Below are 12,060 nucleotides of genomic sequence, written 5' to 3' on the forward strand. Positions count from 1 at the left end.
TAAATCACTTTGGAATATCTACACTTTTTGTTAAGAGAGTCTCTGTCCTCTATGTTCTTAGTTATCCTGTTACCTCACATTATCTATTCATCCATATTATTCCATGTCACTAAAGGACTGAATAAAACAAGAGAACTGCTATATAGATGTAAGTCATGAAATATTAAAATACCATTTTAAGCACTTTCCTGTTAAGAGATAAAATGTTATGAAAGAATACATTGTTTCTGTGATTGCTAACAGGTTTCACCAGAACAATATATTTTATTTTAAAATGAATCTTAGAGTTGAAAAATACCATGCCTGCATTTGAATAAATACAGTTGAGACCTCTGGTTATTTCCTGTGGTTTTCTTAAACCTTTACACTGAATACACATTTGTTAGCAATAATTCATTCAAAGTAATCATTAGGATCAGTTCCTGCTTGAAATATGCTTTCAAATAACTACTTCCATTTGAATGGCAATTTTGATAAAATGACATTTTTAGAAATGAGTTGAATATGACTCAGACGTCATCTATTCATTTTTAAATGTGTCTGTTCCCATTTGCAGGGTTTGTTTGTTTTTGTTTTTTGTTTTTGTAAATCCATGTATATTTGTTATTATTCTTTTAAAAAATATAAATGGAAAGAATGAGATAATGCATGAGCTCTGCCTAGAACTAAAGGTACGCTATTACTTTAAAAATCATGTAATTAAGAAGTCCTTAGAAATTATGCTTTAAGTCTAATTTTCTTTTCACTTTTTGCATTTCTCATTTTGTACACTGCACATAAAATAATTTAATTTCTGCTTAAAGGATTGGGTTCAGCAAAGCACTTGTGCACATGCTTAAGTATTTTACTGAACTAAAACCATGAATAATTTCTGGACAATTTTACTTCTAAGTTTTAAAACATTAGAATAATGCTATCATTTTTGTGTTGCAAACATCGCAGAGAAACATTTGTTAACATGAAACTTTCCAGTGCAATTTTTAATTAAAGAAATTGGAAACATATCTATTGGTCCTTGGTTCAGTAAAAACAAATTTTGGGCCATATATGACCTAAGGATGTGTATTTATAAGATCTTTGTTTGCTAAACACAAATATTTATATACTATACATGATATTTTCCTAATATCCTGCACAATTAAATAATTTCAGGTGTATTTTGTGTATGAAGAGATGGGCCTCAAATCAGCAAGGCCCTTAAGCATGTGTTTAAAGTTAATTTATGTACTTAAGTTTGGAATTTCAATGGGACGACTCTCATACTTAAAGCTCATATAAAGTCCAAGGCCAGAAAGGCTTTTTGTGAGGAAAACTAGCATGCCTCTTCTTGGAGACTTCCTGAGTACTTTCCAACTTTTCCCTCACAAGGTCTGGGTGAACGCAGTGCCGAGGTAGACAGTGCACTATGCTCAGTCAGAGACTGATGTATAAGGGAAGTCCTCCTGACCTGGGTCTGAGGCCTGGCAAAGAGATCTCTCCATCATAAGGCGTTTGAGCCTAATCTCCTGGTTCTTACTGGCCCTGCTCTTACGGGTTGAATGAAAATTGCACTTCGGAGAGATGTGCACGCGCCCCAGGCAACGAATGCATCAGGAATGACTGTTGCGGATTGGAATGGCCTCTTGGCAAGCGAGACAACTTTGAATCCCAGTGACCCTGGCATACCTCCTCAACAGAGGAAGAACCTCCCTAAATGTGAGGGGGAGGGGAATAAAGAGGACAGGGAATAACGATCCTCCTTAGGAAAAACAAACTGACCTATACTAAACAATGAACTAAACTCAACTCTAACAAGTAACCAAACGCTAGCCCAGGCACCTTAACACCTTAATTGGTTCATTAACACCTCAGCCACTCTGACAAAAACCCAGAGCAGAAAAAGAAGATTCAATTGTTAGTTATATTGAAAACTTAACCAAATTAAGTTAATTACAGGTAAAAAAGACATCAACCTGATAACTATAAACAAAACTAATAATAATAAAATAAAATTCAACAATCCTTCAATTAAGCATATAGGGTTTGAATGGAAAAATCAGGTCTATAGTTTTTAAAATGTGTGCAACGTAAAAGCTGCAGTTTATTAATAGATTGTGTAACTACCCTTCACAGATGTTAGCAAACACAATGAAATACCCTGATATTGTTATTTACCGATTCCCTCTGACAAAACATGTTTCCCTTAACTTTTTTATATTTAAATTGAGGGGGAAGTAATTTTAACAATATATTCTTGTGAGTATGGTAAATCCTTTAAAATCCTCTTAAATTCACAGCATTTAAATAATTTGTAAATAGAGTTTTCTCATGGCTCTGCCCTTTCCATAATATCTAATCATACAAAATAAATCAAAAGGTAATAATACAGAAGACTATAAGGCAACAAGAAAAAAGGTCAGAAGGTGACCCACATTACTAGAACATACAGCTCTTGTTGTGGAATTGTTGGTAGTGACTCTGTAGTTAAGGTTACATTGAAATATGCACTTAAAACAGGACTAAAATCCCTCCTGTTTCATACTTCAGTAAAATAGGATGTCGCCTCCAAATTGGCACAATAATATTTCAGAAGGCAACTGATTTTCCATGTAATTGTTTGGGGGTTTTTTTGTTTTGTTTTTGGAAAAAATATTATAAATTAATAGAGATTTGCAGATTTAGGTTAGAAAACCAAGCTGTTCTAGTAATTACACTGCAAATATGCCAATGGGCCAAATCTTGCTCACCTTACTCATGAGTGTAGTCTTCTTGAGCTCAAGTAAGTAAGGTAAATTGTCTTTGACCCATCATTTCCATCTGATCTAATGTGCCCAAAGACTTATTGATTATAAATATTTTTGTATGCTTTCTAATTAATGCATGGCAGAGGCACTTTGCTTCAGCGTAACTTGGTTTTAGGAGCACAAGTACTGATAATCTCTAGAGTAATTAGGAGACTAGAATGTTTTCTGAACAGATTTTTATGAGACTGCCTCTCTCTCCCTAGCTTCCAGAGTGAGCCAATTAAATCCTCCATTTCACAACATTCTGGACCTGAATCTTCTTTACTCTCTATTTACAGCAATGTTACTGCACTGATTTCAGTGAGGTTTAAACCAGTGAAAGAAGACAATCAAGCCTTCTGAGACAATATTTGCATTCCTGAGGCTTTAAAAACCTACCTGTCTTGCAGGACAAATACCACTGATTAGCCGTGAGTTTTTGTAAATGACACTTATTCTACTCACAGGTGAGTTTAAAGGAACCAATACTGTATGGCAATTAAGAAGTGCTTCAGGATACCTAAAAGTGTACGGTTTTGATCACTGCAGGGGAGGTAACAATGTGTAATTTGCACAGCATTACATTTGTTATTATTCTGCCTAAGACCTTATTGGCATTACAAGGTGAAAATACTTCATAAATACAGAAAGTGGCACATATTTTTCATCTGTTAACTCTTGGTTTTTATACCAAGACATGTCAGAAAACTTACCTTTCTGCCTCCTGTGTTTATGCGAAGTGGAGTTAGGAAAGGGTCAAAGATCATATGGCTGGTTTCTATATTGACAGGTGATTGCCTTTTTCCAACAGAGCAAAGATTCCAGGCTGAGTTCACCAATCCCCAAAAGGAAGGAACTATAAGGGGAGGAAAAAAGATACACATTTAAGAAAGAATCTGGAGGGAGGAAGAAAAATCCACACAAAATAGATGTGGAAACAATTAAACTGCTTCTTGTATTGTCTGTGCTCACAATATAATCAACAACTCAAAAAATTAATCAAGTAACTGAATTTTAATGCATGATACACAGACACCTAAATCTGAGATAATGAGACATTTTAATAATAACGAAGGAGGTTTTTTTCTTTGGCCCCTCATAAGCTATCTGGACTTAATCATTCCCGATTTAGCTGTAACTAGCTCATCTGCTATTACTGGTATAGAATGTTTGCTTTTTCTCAACAGGTACTTGAATATCTCATGTCCTTATGCTCACTTTACATGCATACACTGCACTTATTCCTTGGACTGAGGCCAACACATAGCCACTCAAAGAAAATTAAAACAAGTTTCAATATTTGGTACACGTTGACAATAAGGATAATGTATTATTAGAAAAGACATGGACATATCACTATTTCACAGAATATTAATATTCCATAGACAAGATCTATTTGTCTCTTTTTGATTCACACAATTCACACACACAGACACACACACACACACACACATACACACACCCCCCCCCCAAACACACCCTTGAAAAAAATGTTCAATAGCATAATGGCCAAGAACCAATCTCTGCAGGATTCCATTGGAAACACACATACACAATGAGAATTCCCTGCTTACAATTACATTTTGAGACTTATCAGACAGTTTTTATTCCATTCAGTGGATTAAGAGAAATCAGTGATTTGTGACTAGTACTCAGACTGGTGTTGAGTTACTCTGGAGGGTGGTATGGCCTCATAAGGAGGTGGAAGAAAAGTGTGTCTGATGGGAAGGAATATACAATACCCCTCATGTAACACATGGACCACACTGCATAGCTAACCTGGATTGGAAGGAAGTTGGGAGATGATGCTCGACCTTAACTCTGCCCCTGTACTGTTGCTGAAAGAAAATGTGCATGATATTGTATTTTATTTGACAAATAGTATGTGCCCCCATGATTAAAGAATGTATCATAATGTATGGAAAGAGACAGAGTTAAGTTTGTGTTTCCAGCCTCAACTGTGGTACTCCATATCCAGAGCATTTTCCAGGCAACTGTAACATTTGTATGACTTTTTTTCCCTGTGTCAATAACATACTATGTTGAATTTTCATAGATGCTGATAGTATAATGCTACCCTGTTCATTGTTACTCTAGACTGTGCTTATAATTATACGAGCCACAAACCCTACACAGCTATTTCAGAGCTACAAACTACCCCAACGTTTAGGGTTGTTTAGATGCAGGATTTTGGTTTGGGCCCCAGTATTTGATTTCACCTAGAAAACTTTATACAAAACTAGAATGGCTTTTTTTTGTGTGCAGCACAAAGCAAACACAAATATACACAGAACTTGAGGGGAAAATGTTTTGCAGCTGTTAAGTATTTTCCCATTTCTGCAGTGTTATGAAATATATCAGCCACAGATACTCTCAGCTCCACTGTTTTTCTGTAATAACAGAAAATTCAATTTCTAGGGTCTCTTTTTTCGTCCTTCTGTTAACTCTTTGATCTCGTGATGATATAAGAGGTGGGTGAGCTCAGAAATCATCATGAAGAGATTGAAGTAGCAGAACAGCTGTAATAAACATGCATCTCCTCCTAGTACACTGATTTCCAGTTTCATAGATACCCATCAGAAGTCACGCTAAAGGTCAGAGTCAGGGTCCAAAGCCATGCAAAGGGTCAATCCAGAGTTAGAGTAAGAAGCCACACCAAGGGTCAGGGTTAGGGTTGCCAACTGTCTAATCACACAAACCCAAATACCCTTGCCCCGCCCTAAGGTCACGGCCCTGCCCCTTTTCCAAGCCCCTGCTCCCGCTCACTCCAGCCCTCCTCCCTCCGTTGCTTGCTCTCCCCTACCCTCACTCACTTTCACCGGGCTGGGGCAGAGAGTTGGGATGCGGACTATGGGCTGGAGGGTGGGGCAGAGGGGTTCGGAGTGTGGGAGGGGACTCTGGGCTGAGCCTGGGGGAAGGGGTTGGGGTGCAGGAGAGAGTTTGGGGTGTGGACTCTGGGAGAGAGTTTGCATGTAGGAGGGGGATCAGGGCTGGGGCAGGAGGTTGGGATGTGGGAGGCGGTGTGGGGCTCAGGGAGTTTGGGTGCAGGAGGGGATTTGGGGTGCAGGCTCCAGCCGGGAGGCGCGTACCTCGGGTGGCTCCCGGAAGCAACAGCATGTCTGGCAGCGGCTCTTAGGCTCACGGGTGGCTCTGCACACTGCCCCTGCCTGCAAGCACTGCCCCTCGCAGCTCCCATTGGCTGTGGTTCCCCGTTCCCAGCCAATGGGAGCTGCAGAGTTGGCACTCGGGGTGTGGGCAGTGTGCAGAGACGCCCTGGCCTCGCCTCCTAGGAGTCGCTGCTGGACATATCGCCACTTCCGGGAGCGGCGTGGAGCCAGGGCAGGTAGGGAGCCTGCCTTAGCCCTGCTGCACCACCGGACTTTCAGCTGCCTAAAATCTCCTGGACTGGCTTCAGTGACGGGAGATCGAGCCCGATTCCGGGACACTCCCGGCCAAACCGGGAGGATTGGAGTCAGCAGCCATGCCAACGATTAAGTTGGAATCAGAATCAGAAGTCATGCCAAGGACCGAGCCTGAGTCAGTCACTGGAATTAGAGTGAGGAAGCAGGAACGAGTAGCCGAAATCAGGTGAAGAGACAGGAAATGGGAACAAGGATTAAGGTGTGGTAACAAGAGCAAGGAGCAGGAGCCAAGCAAGGAGACTGAAACTTGGTCTCAGGGTCTGGTAAGCAGCAGATCTAATGACTCATTGCTCTGACAAAGGATGGGATAGGAACAGGAAGATTTATGCCCGGTGGGGTCTAATCAGTAGGCTGATGCCAGTCACCTGACCTGACACAACTGTATCAGTGGATGTAGCCCCCGGCAATGGGGTGTTGGCTGCAGTTCCCTTATCTGACCTTGTGGTGCGGTGGTGCAGAAGGTAAGGCTCTCGCTTGGCAACCCCACAGGCCTGGGCTTGAAACCTGTGGCATCTGACACCATCAAACAGTATGATCTGAGAAGGTTTTATGGCAGGACTCTGTTAAAAGTAGAGCTCCTGTCCTTCCTTCTGACACACAACACTTAGTAACCCACGCAAACAGGTACACCAAGATAAACCTCATGCTTCACTACATCCACAACAAAATGACTGAGTGCAGTCCCTGTAACACGTATATCCCACTTGACATGTTATTTCCATCATGCTTGAAAAGCTTTTGTTAATGACATGATACTGACAGTCAAATCAGTTCAACAAGTCCAGACTACAAACTGCTACTGGGGCCCCGGCCACCGCACTCCCGTGAACATAGGACACTGCATTAAGTCTGAGAGGGTGAAGGAGAGCACCCTCATTCCCCGGGACCTGGGGCTATGATAAAGTGAAAAGAAGGGCAGAGTGGAGGAGGAAGTGGGGAACAGCATCAGAGGGTATTCTGCTCCCCATTGGACATGGGCAGAAATCTACACCAAAATTACTGTTGGTCAGACCAGCAACCTCACCCCCTTTTGTGGCTACAAACCACCCACTATCACCCGGTTGGGATGGTGTCTGGTACAATGGCTGACAGACGGTCACGACACAGAATGGGTTCCACGACACACTATGGAAACTTTGCTGCCATGATTAAGAGAAGAGCTATGGAAGCCACACTGAGGCCCTTAGGCTGGCTCGTAGATGTTCCGCCTTCAGTCAGTGTTGGGATGTTTGGTTTAGAGAGAGTCGACCCTCCTGCCATTTCTGTGAAGAGGACAACTCTGCTCCCCACCACCCTTGATGTGGGAATCAGGAGAAGACTGTGAACAAACACTAAGTGAGTTTCCAATTCCCTGAAACCCATTCAAGAAAATAAGGTGGCCTATTATTTGTAATTTTCTTCCTCAGAGAAGTTCAGCCCAGATGTAGGGAGGTCCTGTTTCTAATTGGGTTGAAAAATCTCCCCAAATAAGTTTATAAACATGCTTGGGCTGGGGTTGGGTCCGCCACTGCTCCCTGACAAGGAGAAGAAAAAGTGCATCATCCCCCTCTTGGAAGCACCATATCTCTCTGCCCTTTCTATGTCTGCCCATCTACCTGAGGTTTATATGCCACAGAAGAACTTCTACAAATTACACTAATGATCGAGGGGACCGCTGCAAAAGAATGCATTTTACAAAATAGCAAAGCTGGAACAAAATGTACTTTTGCGCATGTATTTTGTCAATTGTAGCTTAGTTTTAAATTAGATGATGTACTTCCTGATTTCCTACTAAATGCATTGCAGCATATTTTCTAAAACGTGACGTTTTAGTACCACAAGACCTCACTATTCTATTTAATGTTGTCTGGGAGACTGGGAGAAAACTGTTATTTTCCATGTGGGTTATAGGTGTTCAAGTTTAGCCAAATTCTCCTTGATATATTCTAACACTATGGCAACTAAAATAAGACTTTTTGCATTACCAAGTGCTAATGCAAAATGCATTAGTACTAATGGTGGGACTTCGGACCTATAACTTCAAAGAGGTGGAATATTCATTAGGCGGTTGTAGCTATTTGAATGGCTTCTCAGAGTTTCTGAGATTTCTGATGGGAGAAATGCATTTGCTAAAGGGATTAAAGAATACACAATGAATACTGTACAATTTTTTGCAAGCTTTATAAAAAGACATTTTATAGATGATGATGGATAATGCAGTAAAGAATACCAAGCAAAGTACAGAGTGGTGACTTTCACAATGGCCAATTATTTCAAGAATTATTGATAAACTAGGAACATCCAGAAAAAAAAGAGCCTGGAGGCTCTCTGAAAATGGCTGCTTGTTTTATTAGGTTCTTTCTGATTTTGACAGGGCAACATTGCATCTTGCATGCTGCCTGTCACAAAAGCACACTATGATTTCCAAGAAGATAGTCTTTACATTAGGATGGTGCTCAACAAAGATTGTGTGCGTCACCATGACATTAAATCTGTCCTGCAATCTTTGATTCTTTTTTTTTTTTTTACTGCCAAGATAGTTCACTCCTAAGAGCCACACAGCTGTATGTATATAGCTTCCTCTATTTCATTTACCACTGCAGTGTATATTCCCAGGGGATGGAGGGTTGCCCTGGAGTCCTTTAATGAGTACAATGACAGAGTCTTTTGACTGAACAAGTAGTCCTCCTCAAAGGGCAGGTCCTCCACACTGGACTGTACTTCACAGGATAAACACAAGGAATGGAGCCGGGTCTCCCTGTGCATAATGACAGTAGTGGGCCATCGATCTACAGTAGTGGTTTTCAACCTTTTTTCATTTGCGGACTGCTAAAAAATTTCGAAAGGAGATGCAGACCCCTTTGGAAATCTTAGTCTGTGGACCCGCAGGGCTCTGCAGACCACAGGTTGAAAACCACTGATCTAGAGGCTGTATTTTCTGTGTCTACTGCAATTTGAAGAGATGATCTAGCCATCAGACTATCTTCATCGATAAGGGCTTAGAACAGTACTCTGTCCTCCTGAGGGAGTTTGTCCCTAAATTCCAAAAACGTAGAGTAGCTGATGAAGTCATACTTTGCAAGTAGCACCTGATAAACCTGCTATTCAGAATTGTAGGCTGGTACATGTAAATACTTCTCTCTCCACGTGGCCGAAGCATTTGGCCTCCTCATCTGAAGGGGTAGATCTTGTATGTTGTTGTCTACTCCTTTCTGTAGCAGCCTGAACAAGCAGGGAGTTGGGAACAGTTGTGTGAAGAAAAACTGCTCTTTTGGGAGAACAAAGTACTTTTTCCACCCAGGAGTGGGTGAACTTGATACTGAGGCATGCCACACCATGGCTCGCTCTAGGATAGCCTTGTTGACTCAGAGTGCTACTCTAGTAGGTCCTTTATTCTGCAAAACTTCCAGGAGTTTTTGGAATAATTCTTGGATTTCTTCCAGGGGAATCTGGGGGGCTTCAACAATACTTCTTAACAACACCTGAAACTGTTTGTGATTGTCCAGCAGCAAATGTAATGCTGTAGCAACTGCCTCGTCAGGAATGGAAGGCTATATGCTTGATGGTATCAGCATTTACCGCTAGATCTGCCTCTTTTTCTTCTTCCCCTCCAGAAACAGTTCAGGCTGGTCCCTCAGTGGAAAGGGATGGTGAGCATCTCAGTGAGACCATACAGATTCAGGATAATGCCTGTATGGGTTCCACAGTGTCCACTACAAACAGTGAGAAGGGTCCAGTAGGGGTTTAGGTGGACCCCAAGGTATAGGGTACCACAAGTCCCAGGGAGAGGGGTACCCCATCTTACATGGTTATGTCAGGCCCCAGAAGATTCTAGAACATCAGTGCTGATGGCTCTTGGAGGAGATGACAACCGTCCTTCTCCCATATCAGAATCACCCTATGAAGAAAATGTGGACTCCCTCTCCAAAGTTGGTGCCCTTAGAACTGTCAGAATCATCGATGAGGAAATATCCTGATTAGTAGAGAGAATAAGAGACTGGCTTCTTTCATAATATTCATGGAGTCATGAACATCTTTGTAAGAATTGGTTCTGATAGGATGGGAGAGTCCAGATCTGGGAGGATGGTAATGACCTCCAAAGTGACATATTTGTGGGAACATGAGGGGTCTTCTCCTTGTAAATCTTCCTATGTCATCTCAGAAGCATATATTGGTACTGACGATGCATGGGATGGTTGTCTGTCCTTTGCTGGTACCAATCATAGTAACAGTTTAGGCTCACATAAAATATTTACAGGTTTGATGTAGGAGAATCAGGTTCGTGGACGTAGAAGACCATACAGCAGTAAGAAGGTGCTGGAGAGGCAGTCGATCCACACTACATTCAGCACCATGACAGCAACGTCCAAGGTGGTCATCGGTTTCTTACAGTACCTACAAAACTTTAATCAATCGATCACTCACATTATTAATGTAGTTAAAAAAATTAGAATGATTGACGGGATTTATCAGGATATATACAATATGGAAAAACATAAGCCAATAAAATTACTAACAGACAGGTAGGTTTTGCACACACACCAAGTTATCGTGTTTCGCTAATGAACTAATTTCGTAGTTTGTCAACAGTATGTAATGGAGAAAAAAATTGCATAGCTCAAGTAAACCAATTTACATGACCATCTTTATATGAAAATATTTTAAATCTCTCATGCTCAACACCTTGGAGCACACAACACCCCACTTTGCAAAAGCCACTCTCTCAAGCTAATTTGCATGCAGTCTACACAGACACTGCAATCTTATTTAAACAAGGTTTTCCAGATACTGGTCATACTGCCAAAAGTTTCAGTATCCCAGTCATGTCATCCCTGCCATCAGCTATAAATCCCAGTAAATTCCCTTTGCTAAGGATCCAGTTTGCCACAGAAACATGCCAGGTATGCATAATATGTTATTCACTTTTCCAATGCAGGACACTGGCCAGCTCAAAGTATATCCATTTCTCAGAATCAGGGGAATAAAATGGAGAAGTTAAGAGTTTAACACTGGCACATCAAAGACAACTGCTGATGATTTTGACAGCCTTATCTGAATACTGGATGAAAGGGGGGAATCATCTTTATTAGGTATATGCAAAGATGCTTGAGACACTTATTCATGGCCTGTGTCACACTGCAGCTGCCATTTTGATCAATTTGTGGATAGCATATTACACTGAGATATAATGAAACACTTTGGTATCAGCATCCCACAATAGAATGAAGAATTCTGATGCCTTTTACCAAATGTAAACATAACAAGAGTGATATATCAGTGTCCAGAATACTAAATAAAAGATGGATCGCTACTCTGCTAGTGATACATGAAGGAAAACTGGCTAAGTAACGCCTCTCCCCTCGCCAAACGGCAGTGAGGGAACAGAGTCAGGTACTCCTGCCCTTTTTGTAGCCATACCAAATACTGAGCTAAATATAATGGTCTATGTTTCTGGCCCTCTTCAGGTATGGCCACAAAACAGCAGCATATTGATAACACACATACAACACTGTGCCTACGTTCTGGCTGCCCCTTTCCCTCCCTCCAGGGAATTCCTCTGTGGAAAAGACTGTGTGGGTTCAGAGGTATACACGTTTGGGCCTTGATTAGCAAAATATTAAAGTATTTGCTTAGCTTTAAGCACATGTTTAAACCTGGTTGATTTCAACAGGACTAAGCAAATGCTTAAGTACTTTGCTGAGTGGGGTCTCAAATGTCGTCACGGATGATTTCAGACCCCTAAGCCCAGTCCCAGAATGCCTCTCTGCAGCTGTGGAGAATTTACAGAAAGTTTCTCCATGAAATTTGCAGAAACCAGAATAAGGACACAACACTTCCACCCTGTGCTTCTCCACCTGGCTACTATTTTTAGAGCATACTCATGGGCAGTCTACAAC

At 41.3% G+C, this 12,060-nt stretch overlaps 1 protein-coding gene across 1 annotated transcript in view; it reads right to left on the minus strand.

Moving 5' to 3' along the window:
* The window catches only part of CA10 (carbonic anhydrase 10), a 338,024-nt gene that overhangs the window by 203,164 nt on the left and 122,800 nt on the right, over positions 1–12,060 (minus strand). The window contains exon 3 of the mRNA XM_065416142.1: positions 3,476–3,618. Coding sequence (XP_065272214.1) covers positions 3,476–3,618 — 143 coding nt within the window. The remainder of the gene's footprint in view (positions 1–3,475; positions 3,619–12,060) is intronic.

This window comes from Emys orbicularis, chromosome 13 (assembly GCF_028017835.1).
Source record: "Emys orbicularis isolate rEmyOrb1 chromosome 13, rEmyOrb1.hap1, whole genome shotgun sequence".
In the NCBI taxonomy this organism is placed as follows: Eukaryota; Metazoa; Chordata; order Testudines; family Emydidae; genus Emys; species Emys orbicularis.